General features: G+C 38.9%; 1 protein-coding gene and 1 non-coding gene across 4 annotated transcripts; one reads left to right on the top strand and one right to left on the bottom strand.

Annotated features, from left to right (window-relative positions):
* Positions 1-335: 335 nt before the first annotated feature.
* On the top strand, positions 336-11,317 carry ufd1 (ubiquitin recognition factor in ER associated degradation 1). 3 transcript variants are annotated; one of them, XM_022230187.2, is made up of 12 exons: positions 336-482; positions 2,970-3,084; positions 3,683-3,715; positions 4,056-4,177; positions 4,764-4,894; positions 5,507-5,579; positions 5,969-6,037; positions 6,824-6,892; positions 7,135-7,191; positions 7,591-7,679; positions 8,157-8,241; positions 8,692-11,317. In XM_022230187.2, exons 1-12 carry the CDS (start codon positions 480-482, stop codon positions 8,761-8,763), a joined length of 918 nt encoding a protein of 305 aa, XP_022085879.1. In that variant the 5' UTR covers positions 336-479; the 3' UTR covers positions 8,764-11,317. The 3 variants fall into 3 exon arrangements, with proteins under 3 accessions (XP_022085879.1, XP_086997656.1, XP_022085880.1); XM_087141530.1 differs by having other exon boundaries at positions 359-495; XM_022230188.2 differs by lacking the exon at positions 336-482 and adding an exon at positions 1,160-1,343.
* An 898-nt stretch (positions 11,318-12,215) lies between these two features.
* Trnah-gug (transfer RNA histidin (anticodon GUG)) lies at positions 12,216-12,287 on the bottom strand. Its single transcript has one exon. It is a non-coding gene; the product is annotated as a tRNA-His (tRNA).
* Positions 12,288-12,696: the final 409 nt, after the last annotated feature.

The following is a 12,696-nucleotide window of genomic DNA, read 5'->3' as shown; positions in this document are numbered from 1 at the left end:
ACCGAAATGCGCCGCGTTAAGGCACACTCTTTAAGCGATGGGCCTGGAGATTACTGTTACTTGTGTTACATTATGACGGATGAGTGCATCCCCCAACTTTGCTAACTAAAAATCCTAGAGTGCGTGTACGCGTTTGTGAAGCACTTTCTCGTGAAAACTCTTCCAAATGCCGGTGACAAACATGATGATCAGTGTTTATTCCGAATACGAAGCAGACCTCTACTTTGTCGTGTTGGTAATGTAATGAGCAGCCCGGTCCAACAACATCATCAGCGCTACAGCAGTAGCATGCGCCAACACGTGGATTTGAGCGAATTAATGCAGGTCAAAGGTTAGGGGTTAAAGAGAGTTTCAGCAAGTCATCATCTGTTGTTAATGTTGGTGGGTTGTAGCTCTATGGTGTTACCGAACGGCTCTCTGCCTGACAAAAAAGAAACAAGAATCCAACTTCCGAGAAAACCTCAACAGCATCATTCACCATGGTGTGTACAGAAGGTCTATATTAGTATTTTTTATGCCGTTTTCAAGTGATGAAATGTGGAGAAGGTGTTTTCTGCAGCAACGTTTTGTTTTGTTTTGAAGCAAACGAAAATTCACACCGTATCCGCAGTCCCTTTTTGTACACTGTGCTATGCGTAGCCCAGACATTGACAGACGTTATGATAGCACTCATCCGGAAGGGAGAAGCGAAGTTGTATAGGCGGAAAGGCAGAATTGGACTGTTTGTAATAAACAAAAGGAAAAAATACCCGGAGGTTAACATGATTAAGAAATTTCTCTTTTTGACAAATGAAAAAAATTCTTAAATTTATTTTAGGCCTATTCTTTCTGCATATTTTAAATGTCAAACAACATGTTAAAGTAGTTCTACTTGAGTGGAGCGTTAGTATTCCTCTTTTTATGATTTTGGACGGGATCGTCATACTAATGCTCCACGCCCGTACATATAGTTAGGTGAAAACGGTTCTCAAAAATTCCATGGTCCTCCAAGACGTACGCAATAAAGGGCTTTATGTGGTCTGGACACAAGACTTGTTGATTGTGATGTTTGGGAGTGCTACAAACAATTGTTTCCTGGTCAATACATCTTGTGCCCTGACTACATCTGTGCTTGTCCTGCAGTTTTCCTGAGAGGACCATGTCCGTCCATAGACTTATTGTGCCAGAAACTCTACACGCCCGTATTTGAATGGGAGGAGGTGGCGAAAGTTTAAGTGCTGTGCATGTGTCGAGCAAAAACGGTCGGATTTTGACAGATTTTGAAGTCAGAAATATTATTGAAGCCCCAGCTGTTTGAGGTTGGCATTGACGGAAGCCAGGAGGTGGTAATAGAGGTATTTTTGGTGAGTTTTTGGAATTTTTGAGAACCGTTTTCACCGTACTATATGTGCGGGCGTGGAGTGTTTGTATGACGACCCCGTCCAAAATCGAAAAAGAGGAATACTAACGCTGCACTCAGTAGAACTAATGCTAAAGGTAGTGTACACCATTGGTAAAATCCCCAAAATTGGACAAACGTATAATCGTGAAATATCTGAATTGAAAGAAAGTACATAACAATAACAGCCTCAATCAGTCTGTAAAATATTTCTGCCCAAAATGCTGTAGTTTACTAGAAAACAAATTTCGTTCTCTTTTTTCACAACGGTCAGCCAACCATCATAAAGGAGTTCATTTCACTTCGCACATCACATTCTTTAACAGGCGCCAATTTTCTTGTGTGTAGTGTTTGCAGATGTTGTGGGAGTCAGCATTTATAAGCGGGTAAACTTACAAGCAGCTACAAATATACCGAAAGAAATTCACCAAATGGATTGTTAACTGAAATTATAGGAAACTGAGTGTAAAAGTGAAGAGTACGGAATAAATTGGATTAGTGTGAAGTAAATTTCATTTCAGGAAAGGATTTTCTAAATACGAAAACTTTGCAAATTCAAAATCACCCCAAGAGCATAATGGTATAGTCCAAATATGACGGTTGTTTCCAAGCTGCCTTGGGAAAGGATTTTCCTCAACAAGAATTACGCTTTCCACATGTTAAACTTCCCGTGTTTCAATTTCCACTTTGCTTATCATTATTTGTTAGTCAACTAAGAATGGAGTTTTTAGACTTGCATAGACGTGTAAACTGATGTGAAAGTGTGGTCAAATGTTACACGTAAGCATGATCATGCGCGCAGGTGCACTATCATATAGACACAAGTCATTTGCTTTCCTGGATGAAGCTTTTCATGAATCCACAATGCCACATTATCGAAGAGGCGCATTACTCCAAGATACATTCAGTCACTGGTTACTCCTGGCCATTGAAAACCACTCCTTGTTTGAAACCCTCCTTTGGTTTTACAGCACAAATGTGCACGAGTGCCCACAGTCACTCTTGTGCATGTATTTTCTATATGGAACTCAAACATGCACAGGTTCAGTGTGTACACAGTAGGTTGCCAGCAAAAATTAACCCAGGGTCTTTTGTGCAGTCCTCTTCACTGCGTTTGGTTTACTGCACAATGATGCACATGAAACAGTGAAGCACAGTTGTTGGGCAGCACAAAAAGTGCAATCTGATATTCCTGTGAGGGACTGTTGGTGCAGTGCACAACACAACACAGCTGTGCTTCTTTGAGGTGTTTACCAAGTGACCCAAAGAGTGACTTCAGCATGCGAGGGTTGAGCGAAATAGAACTTGCCATGCCTGTTTCCCACTCTTACGCCGCAGATGTTGTTTGCCTTACTACAAATGCCCTGTAATTCACAGATTTTACACAAGATCTTTTTTTACAAGATTTTCAATTTAATCATTGAAAATGCCGCACTGCTTTTCTCGTTTTTTCTCAAAGCAGTTGATTCAAAACATGAAACAAGTCAATGGAATGTAAGTTGCACCATAAGCAGCCAATCTTGTGAAATTATGACCAAAAACTTACGGTGTACGCAACCTTTAAATATCGTTTTCTGTACTTTGTGTTTAGTTTGGATTTCAGATGTTTGGGCAGTTTCCCCAGCAGTTCAATACACAGTACCGATGTTACTCTGTGTCGATGCTTACTGGAGCTTACAGGGAAGATGTGGAACGAGGAGGCAAAAGTAAGATGCAGACCTGAATTCCTTAAAACTTCATCTCATCACTTGTCACTTAGTGAATAACATGACACGACACAACTCACAGTCATTCAGGACAAGTGACAAACTTTCACATTAGGTTAATTCCAGAAATTAGGGGTCCATTTTTTTCGTGTCCCTGTCGCATCTGACATATTATTTTGTAAGTTCAGAACACATTTTCTAGTTTCCAAGAGTGAGGAATTAATGCAAATTCTCTGCCAAACAAATAGTAATAGTTGGAAATCGACTCCAGTGATATTTCCATGCCAAATAACAAATGTCACACTTTTGAACCCCTAATTTCTAGAATTACCCTCTGGACAACTTCAATCGTACTATGTACACTGTTCCAAATGAGACTAAATATATAGTGGCTACTAAATTTTCCTCAAAAGATTACATCAGAACAATTTGTTTCCACATCACAGCCTGTGTCATTGTAAATGCACTCAAAGACGTGCCTTTCCAATCAAACAGTTTGTTTAATTTCCCTCTGCATTCCTTTTCAGTTTATTTGTTTTTGTACAGCAAACAGGAATCACTTATTTTCAGTAATCGGTGCTTTTTTTCCCCTTAACAGTCATTATGCCTCCATCAGCTCTCGATGTGTTGAGTAAGTTGTTCATGTTATCTCTGTTTGTTTTTTTGTTTTTATTTTTCTACCTTTTTTACTTTCAAAAAAGGACTGAAAAAAAGAAAGAGTTATTTTTACAACTTTAAAATAATTGTTTATTTCTGAAGACGATCGATGTTATTTAAAACTGAATATTGAATATTACTGCAAAATCTGTCTTTAATCATACACAGCCCAAAGGAAGCCATATTACGATAAATAGTTGTTTGTTTCTGTTTTTCTATTTTCGACATGTTTGTTTATTTTCTTCAAACTTTCTTATCAAATTGTTCATTCTGTAAACTTGCATCCATTGAAAATAGTTTTTGGTCACTTGCAGCACGGCAGAACATTGTTTACCCAATGCTGTTTAAACTGACGAACAAGAAGATTGCCAGAACAACTCACTGCGGAGTGTTGGAATTTGTAGCCGATGAAGGCAAGGTCTACATTCCATATTGGGTAAGCACATCAGGCGATGGAATTCCCCATGAAGTAATATATGACTCCTTGGTTTTTTTTGTTATTTGAAGTGAATGTTTGTTCTCATTACCCCCATACTTTGATTATTTTCTAGCTTTTCATTCCTCATTGTGATTGTATTTTTTATGAGATACCCTCTGTTTTATCTGTCACGTTCAGATCCTGCAACATTTACTTGTAAAGACAACTATAACTTGTAGTTTAACATAATTTTAATTTTTTCAAGCCCGGTTTTAGTGTAAGCTTTCTTTACGAAATGTGCTGTGTTGCTTTAATGGCTTTAATTTCTCATTACACTTTATTGTAGATCCCCGAACAAAATAACTTTTTAGAGTTTTTGTCCTTAAAGTCTAGTTGACAATTCTGTCTAGCAGAAGTATGGAAATTTGAAAATTGCTGATATATTTGCAGTTGACTTTAAATTGAACATTGGGCAAGATAAAAAAAAATTTGCAGGAACTTTGTTTCAATCCTGTTTCAATCTTTAATGATTCCTTTTAGCTCTCCAGTCCAGATAATTCATTATGGCAGTTTGTGGATAATCCCTCTATTCTGCTCTCAACAGATGATGAGGAACTTACTCCTGGATGAAGGTGATCTCTTGACGGTTGAGAGCTGCAGCCTGTCCGTGGCAACCTACTCCAAGTTCCAGCCTCAATCCGTGGATTTCTTAGACATCTCAAACCCCAAAGCAGTGTATCCTTACCCAGGAGAAACGTTCCATTTTTACTCTGGATTCATTGTGAAAAGCATTTTGCTTATCGATTCAGAAGCATTTTCAGTGATTAAAAAAATCAGGGCTGTTGTTTGAAGATTTAAACAGGGTGTAAAGGTGCCTTTTTCCATTATACAGAATGTACCAGACACTTTAATCATTCTGCGTTTGTTAGCAAAACGGTTTTAAACAAAATTGAAACAGGCTACCGCCACATTGGTAGGTTTCTGTCTTGCAATCTCTGTGCTTTTTATGAAAAACAGGATTGAAGAAAGTGTGAAAGGTTTGCGGTAACACCTTGGAAGCTCATCTGTTTTGTGAGTTATTTAGTTCTAAGAAAAATCGATTGGTTTAACTCGACGTTTCAAACCCTTTGTTCTTTTGCAATCGGGAGACATCATGAACAGAGCGTGCAGTTCAAAATGTCAAGATGAACCAACTAGTTCTTCCTACAACCCACAGAAGAGGTCATACCGCAAACCTTCCACACTTTGTTCATGTCCTCCTTGCTCATCAACAAGTCCCTTGAGACTAAAGAAGTTGATGAGACTGGTAACTTTTGTGTCTCCTTTTTCCTGACTGATTCCGTGTAGTCTTGAGAATATTCTGCGTGGCTTTGCTTGCCTCACCAAAGGAGACATGATTGCCATCAAGTACAACAATAAAGTAAGCAGTGCTACAGCCAATGGAATTATTTTTCAAATCATTTATTTCAGAAATAATTAGAAAAAAATGTACAAATGCCATTTTCTTTTCCTTAATAAGATTTGAAGGTAACTGATATAATTTGTTTGTTTGTGTGTGTGTTTGTTTGATTGTTTTTTCAAAGAAAACAAGATGTTTTGGTGTAAATGTATGATATAAATATATACAGCCTTGATATGGCACATGGAATTCAGTTGCTTTCATTTCTTTTCCTGTGTCGGGTCAATTCTGTTTCTTTCAGGTTTAATCTACTGTCTGCACTGAAGTGTTTGTTTTTGCAATTGATTTGTTGCCAAGATTTTATGCCAAATAATGTGAATAAAACTTCCTGCTTTTTGATTTCTTCCCAGGATTATGAATTACAAGTTTTGGAAACCAAACCCAGCGATGCTGTGTCCATCATTGAATGTGACATGAGCGTGAGTTGATTTACATTCTTATAAGTCCTGTTGTCATACCTCTGTCTTGGATACTGTCTGTTCATTGGCCCAGAGCGATCATATGACAGGGCGATATATCCACATATCACACCCACTGTGGGACATCTCATTCTACCGATAGCACACGTACACACACTAGACAGAAAAGCTTCAGGAAGTTCGAGAGCAACCGTTGTCACTCATTTGACCAGTTTTGCATGGTATCCATGATACCTTTGTGCATAGGCTACCAGGGAATGCGATCAATGATGGTGCTCATATAACAGACTCGCTCCCGTCCCTGCAGCGTATAATAAAGTAATGCAGGGACCACTAACCAGACTACATGACATATGAACTTGTACTCACTGATATCTGCACTGTGTTCACATTAAAGTTTATGTAATTAAAAAAGTGGGGGAACAGTGCATTCGTAGACGATATCATTTACGTCTGTTATGTTAATTATACTGTTTGACAGTAGGCCTATCACCTTCTGAACTTCTGAAATTCAGAGATTGTTTCTTTGGATAAATTCCTCAACCTCAACAAGATTAAGACAGAGGTATGAAACAATTGTTGACGGCTGTGATGTGGGATATGGCATTTTCAACACCTGAGGGACGCATATTGTCCTGAGGCAAACAAATCAGTTCAAGGGGGATGATTGGTGGAAGTAGGTTGGGAAGGACCACCTTTGTCACAACAGTTCATTTGATTTGTGTGTTGACCAGAGATATAAAGTTGAGGAAGTGAAGGTTTGGTTTGATTTTGTTTGTTCAACAGGTGGAGTTTGCTGCTCCAGTTGGTTACGTCGAACCAGAGAGACAAAAACCGGCCGAACAAGACACAGAGGTTTGTCATAAGACAGATATAAGGTGTAATTAATTAATGTACAGATAATAAATTTTTAGGGCCGTGGACATCATCCCAGGATGGACATCACATTGTGGAAAAGGTTTCGGAGTTTCACGTGAGAGGCACTGATACCTCCCATTGGCAGCCTCCAAATTCCATTCTATCCTTGAGTTCTGTCTGTGTTGCAGATTTTGTTTTCATTTCTTTTCACTTTTTTCACATTTTCTCTGCACTTACAGGATATGCAGGTTGACGGTCCAGGCATCACCCATTATGTAGACACAGACACTTTCATGGTGAGGGTTTGCTCAGGAATATACCGGTGTTGTGGTCAAGTCCATCACAAGTCCCCTGACTGGTCTTGCGAAAGGATTTTTGACTGGTCTTATGAAGGGACTTGTGATGGACTCCAATGCAATGCTGAAATGTACACAATTCTGTATTGGTGTTACTGACCAAAATTCGTTTTTAAGTTTATTGTTAGGAAACCAAGGAAAAGGATGACTTCAAAATGTGGGTTGTGATTCGTCTTTCGTTTTTTATGGTACTCAAGCTGGACTTTAACACTTGTTAGATCCAAACGTCTTTTTTCACTCCGTGGATTCAAGTTCAGGCGAAACATGTCTACTGCCTGACTTCTGTTTTGTGTAGCACTTTTACAAGTGGGTTTTTTCATATATCTTGTTCTTGAACAGGCTTTTAAGGGTCAAGGAAACCGCTTAGACGGCAAAAAGAAACACTCGGATGCAAAGCCTGTCCCGCTGAACGCACCTGTAATGAGAAGGTATGGCAACCAGTTATAAAAGATTGTAGTGTGAAATTCTTTCAATATCAGTACAACAAACAGAGTGTGAGTTCCAATTTGCAACCCTGAGATGTACTTCATAACCCTTAGATTTGAATTCATTTTTTTTTTTTGTATGGATATCAGAAAAATGTCGTTCATTTCCATAGCCCAAGCTCACTGAGGGTCGTGAGAGTTGGAACGTCCCTCTTGCACTTTGAATTATGTCCTTTTAATATAGGATGCATGTTGTCAGTGTCTTCCCAGTTGTTAGCAGACTCTTCTCAGTTATACCTATTCTCAAGTGGGCCAGTGTTCTCAAACGGGACACCTCACATTCCCAAATGGTGTTTCCTGGCAAAGATTGAAGTACATATCATGCTTTAAGACATTCCCGTCAGAAACTACAAAAGCACTTCAAGGATTGTTCTCTACCCTTCTTATTTTCAATTCTCAGTTTTGATGTCTTTTGTGCAGGGGTATCCCCAACTATGATTACCAGAAGGGGACCATTACGTTCATCAGAACAGCCAGGCCAGCAGTTGCCAATGGCAACAGTGAGGTAGGGGCTCATTTGATTTTCAGCAATTGAATCATTGGTTGCATCCCAGACTTACCGGTAACATCATGGATAATTTTCACGCATGAGCAGACTTATCATGTGCACAAAGTCTGTGGATGGCGTGTCACATCGGGGTACACCAAAATTGTTATTAGCATCGCCTAGTGCAACCGACAAGCTGTTGGGGTTTGAGAGTGTGGAGTTGTAGAAATACGTGACTGATCCAAGGATTATTGGAGTATGCTTACATCGGTTATTTTGGCACTCATCTCCCTGCCAAGCAAGCTTTTGGGGAATTGTTTCCCTGAAAGCATCTTAGAAAGCTCTGAAGACACAGTGCTAACATTGGCTATCGCCCACTTGTTCAGATATGGATGGCCTCTGGCCTTTTTTTGGCATCATTCCAAATTTCCTGTGTAACTGTCTGTTCCCCTTTGTTTTTACTTGCAGGACGTACCAGACTCATTTGAGGCTTTCAGAGGGGAAGGACAGAAATTAAGGCAAAAGAACAAAAAGAAATAAGTTCTTTTTTCAAGTTGACAGACTCAAGTGTACGCTATTTATTAAAAAAAAACAAAATGTAAGATATAGTTCTTTTGCACCCCATGGACCTTTGGAGAAGAGAAGTTGGCTTCTGCTCGCGGAAGCCACCGATGATTGTTTGTCAAGGAGTTTGCTGTCTCTCAGTGCATCGTGGGATATGAGCTTCCTGCCTTCGTGGTGTCAGCAAGCAAGACGCTGTGTTTCATTCTACAAGGCCTCCGAATTGGACCAAGAGTTCCTCCCTATTAATTTTGTGGATGAGGAAAGGATCTTGGTTTTGATACAGTTAGTGCTAGGGTCAAGATTTGAGGATTGTCATGGATATTAAAAAAATAGTGTCGTAGTCGAGACTATCACATGACCAGGCACATGATCAGTAACAAGTACAGTCAAACCTCATTAATAAGAGCACTGTCAATACAAGATTCTGCTTACAAGGAAATTTTTATATCCCAAGCTTTTGTTTTTCATTGTTTCACTCCTGATAATACGAGGTTCCTGTGATAACAAGGTAATTTGCCAAGTCCAAAGGACCTCTTATTAACGAGGCCTTACTGTAATCAGATCAGCAGTGACAAAGGAAGGCTCTGTTTGCAGTTCATTTGAATCGCTTACAGCTAATTCAGGTTGGAGTGTCTGGTTTCAATCTTGTAGGATTTGTGATGGTCTTAAGGGGTCTTGTGATGGTCTTAAAGGGTCTTGTGATGGTCTTAAGGGGTCTTGTGATGGCCTTAAGGGGTCTTGTGATGGTCTTAAGGGGTCTTGTGATGGCCTTAAGGGGTCTTGTGATGGCCTTAAGGGGTCTTGTGATGGTCTTAAGGGGTCTTGTGGTGGTCTTAAGGGGTCTTGTGATGGTCTTAAGGGGTCTTGTGATGGACTTGTGAACACTGGTTCAAGATCAAAGCAAATTGTTTTTATTACTGCCAAGGATATGCCCACTCGAATGAAGTGGCTGTTTGTTTAGTCATGCTAGTTCCACATCATGATCAGACACACCATGCCAGATACATCAAAATCCAGTAGAGGGTCTCAGACAATTTGTAAGGAATGTAGAACGCTTGCCTATATTTCTTTCCAATACCGCTACCAAGTGCAAAGAATGTTCCACAGTTTTTTCTAGATGATGAAGGATATCAGATATTTCAAGAAGAATCCTGACAAAAAAATTACTGGCGGGAGTTGAGATTATCAAGAACTGATATAAATGCCTGGCAAATGGCTTAAGAAAACTAAATGTCTGATTTTTTTGGGGGGGGGGGATTGGATAAGGTTTCAGCTTTGCATTATCAAATATCAAAACTATTTCTTTGCAACTGCCAATCTTGATGTTTAATGTAAATTACTTTTGAAAGTTAGGTCGTCAAAAACTGATTCTTTAAAAAATTTTCTGCCCATTAAAAAAATTGTTGGTTGATATTCCCCATAAAGGACAATTGACAAGAGGGTGTCGGAATGTGTGTTCTGGGCGTTACGTGCATGTCCTTGATTTGTACAGTGAAACACAAATGTTACCTTTGCATTACACACAGCCAGGACTGTCTGGGGTTTGCTTCTGTGAGACCAGAACCCAACATTGCAGTAGGCATACTTGAGTGTCAGTGTACATGAGAATAGGTTGCCATAAAATTTGTCCCTCATCTGATGGGATATGGAGCAGTTAGTATGCAGAGATTGGCTGGTAAATATCCATAAGATGATTAGTATACAAGATGTTGGTCAGTGATTATTATCTCCAGTAAGTGAGAGTATTTTGGAAAACAATTCGGAGGGTATATGACAGTCAATACTTGTAAATGGCACAATGGAAATAAACTGTCATGTTATGATAGATAGGTTTATATTACAACCGCTGTTGTGCAGTTGTGCTGTTAATTTTTAATCAATAGAACCCAGTTCATTGCCTCATCGAGCCAATTCACAAAGCAAGTAATTTTCCTCTTGCATCAGAGTAAAGCAAAACAATTCACTTATTAAATAGAAACTCTCTCTCTGAATTCTTTTTATTCCATTCAGCTAGGCCCCTGACATGCATCAACATTATACAAGTAATGTCAAGAAATGTTGTTAAATAAGGGAATAAACAGGTGCCTGGCTGGACTGAAGACAAGCTCAAGAGAATGGACATGGCTAAATGCAGCACCCATTTACAGCCAGTCTTAAATATTAGTTCAAGACCTGCCAAACACATTTATTACAATTCATAAAACATTCAACAATTGTATTTCGTTTTTTTCACACCACTCTAGCCGTGTACTGTTATGTGCCTGTCTCAAGGAGTTGTACACGTATTCCAATCTCCATATGTAGAGATTTTCTCATGCATGGCGCTTACTTCGAGAGGAGGTACAGAACGGGATGACTCAGCTGGTGGTTTCTTACTCGTCTAAGACTGGCCACGTGACAGGCATTCAACCAATAGGAATGTCTAAACTGTCTTAGATATTTATGAATAGGGGGCCTACTCTTAAACCTGTGAGTCTTGAATGGTGTAATTTGTTGTTCAAAATATAATTTCAGTGAAAACTCGTCTTTACCCATCTGTCTGACCTTTACCCATGTCTGTCAGATTTCTTTTTGGGGGTGACTTCTTTTTCTGAGGTTTGTCAGCCCTTTTATTGACAAAATCACAAGTAACAGGAATGAGGTTTTATCCATTACATCTCAAGAATTTCAAAACACTGCTTGAAAAACTTGATAATAAAAAGTTTGTCATCATGATCACACGTACTGTGAAACATCTTTTAGGATGAAAAAATATTATTCAAAATAGAGTTGAAAAGTTTAAAAAATACACTCAAATTTTCAGGCTTTATAAGCCAATAAGCCCCTTTTCTGAGGTTATAAAAATGCTGTATACGAATACTAAAATATCTTCCCATTCAAGATATCTGCTTTTAAGCAGATACATGCATGCACACTGATTTTTCTTATTAATAAAAACCATTATACTAATTGCACACCTCTACAGTCTCTCCTGACGACGGACAGAGCATAATGTCCGAAACGTTGATTACCCCCGGTTCTTTTCAAAACGCCACATACTCAAAAAGGAGATAAATTCATGGTTCCACCACAAAACCTATCTAGTTTACTTAAATAACTCAGTTTTTGTTTGTTTTTTATTGGGGTGGGGTGTGTGGGGGTGAGATTGGCATGCCACCTTCCCTCACCAAATGCAGCTAGCTCCATCAATGCATGCTACCCACGCCTTGTGTATCAAATGTGAAATTTTTAGGCTTTGCCGGGGACAGCGCGCAAAACGGCAAGGACGGATGCTTGGTTTTTACCATATTGCAAATGCCAACTCGAAACGGAAAATTCAGCAATTGACCGAAACAGAAACTATATGACTTTGCTCTTTGAGGTTGCAAATGTTTATCTCGTATAAAGGGAAAAAAAAACTGTTATCACTTCCGTGCCAGATATTAATCTGCCGTGACCAGGATTCGAACCTGGGTTACTGCGGCCACAACGCAGTGTCCTAACCACTAGACGATCACGGCACGCTACGTGACAACTTGACTCAGGGGAGGAATTTTAACGATATAAAGTTAAAATAAAATTTATTATTTAAAAAATTGCCATATAAATTGGTTTAATGTATTTTGACTGGAGAAATGTTCCTTTCTACCAGAAAATTCAATTTAGTGAATGTAATTTAAAAATTCAACGTTTGAGTAATTTGAAGGCTTGTTAAAACATCCTACTGAAAACATTAGGGGGAGTTCTTTTAGAAAAAACTATAATGTTAATTATTTCTCGATATCCAGATAAGTATCCAGAAATAACACAATTTGTATTTAAATTACTGAAAATGCAATTGAAAGACTGTTTACAAAGTGAAGAGATTATGGGAGCAGCACGAAAAGAAATCATTGTAATGATAAATACGTTACCCCTTACTACAATGGT

Source organism: Acanthaster planci, linkage group LG09 (genome assembly GCF_054643075.1).
Source record: "Acanthaster planci isolate LZ-2023a linkage group LG09, COTS_SCS, whole genome shotgun sequence".
Lineage (NCBI taxonomy): Eukaryota > Metazoa > Echinodermata > Asteroidea > Valvatida > Acanthasteridae > Acanthaster > Acanthaster planci.
The sequence above is the reverse complement of the archived record's forward strand: the minus strand, read 5'-3'. Positions and strand labels throughout refer to the sequence as shown.

Bases quoted from the DNA above. Each gene is read 5' to 3' on its own strand.
- ufd1 (XM_087141530.1), top strand. From the start codon at position 376: ATGTTGGTGGGTTGTAGCTCTATGGTGTTACCGAACGGCTCTCTGCCT. The intron at 3,716-4,055 runs GTAAGTTGTTCA...GGTCACTTGCAG, and splicing joins ATCAGCTCTCGATGTGTTGA to CACGGCAGAACATTGTTTAC. The intron at 6,893-7,134 runs GTTTGTCATAAG...CTGCACTTACAG, and splicing joins CGGCCGAACAAGACACAGAG to GATATGCAGGTTGACGGTCC.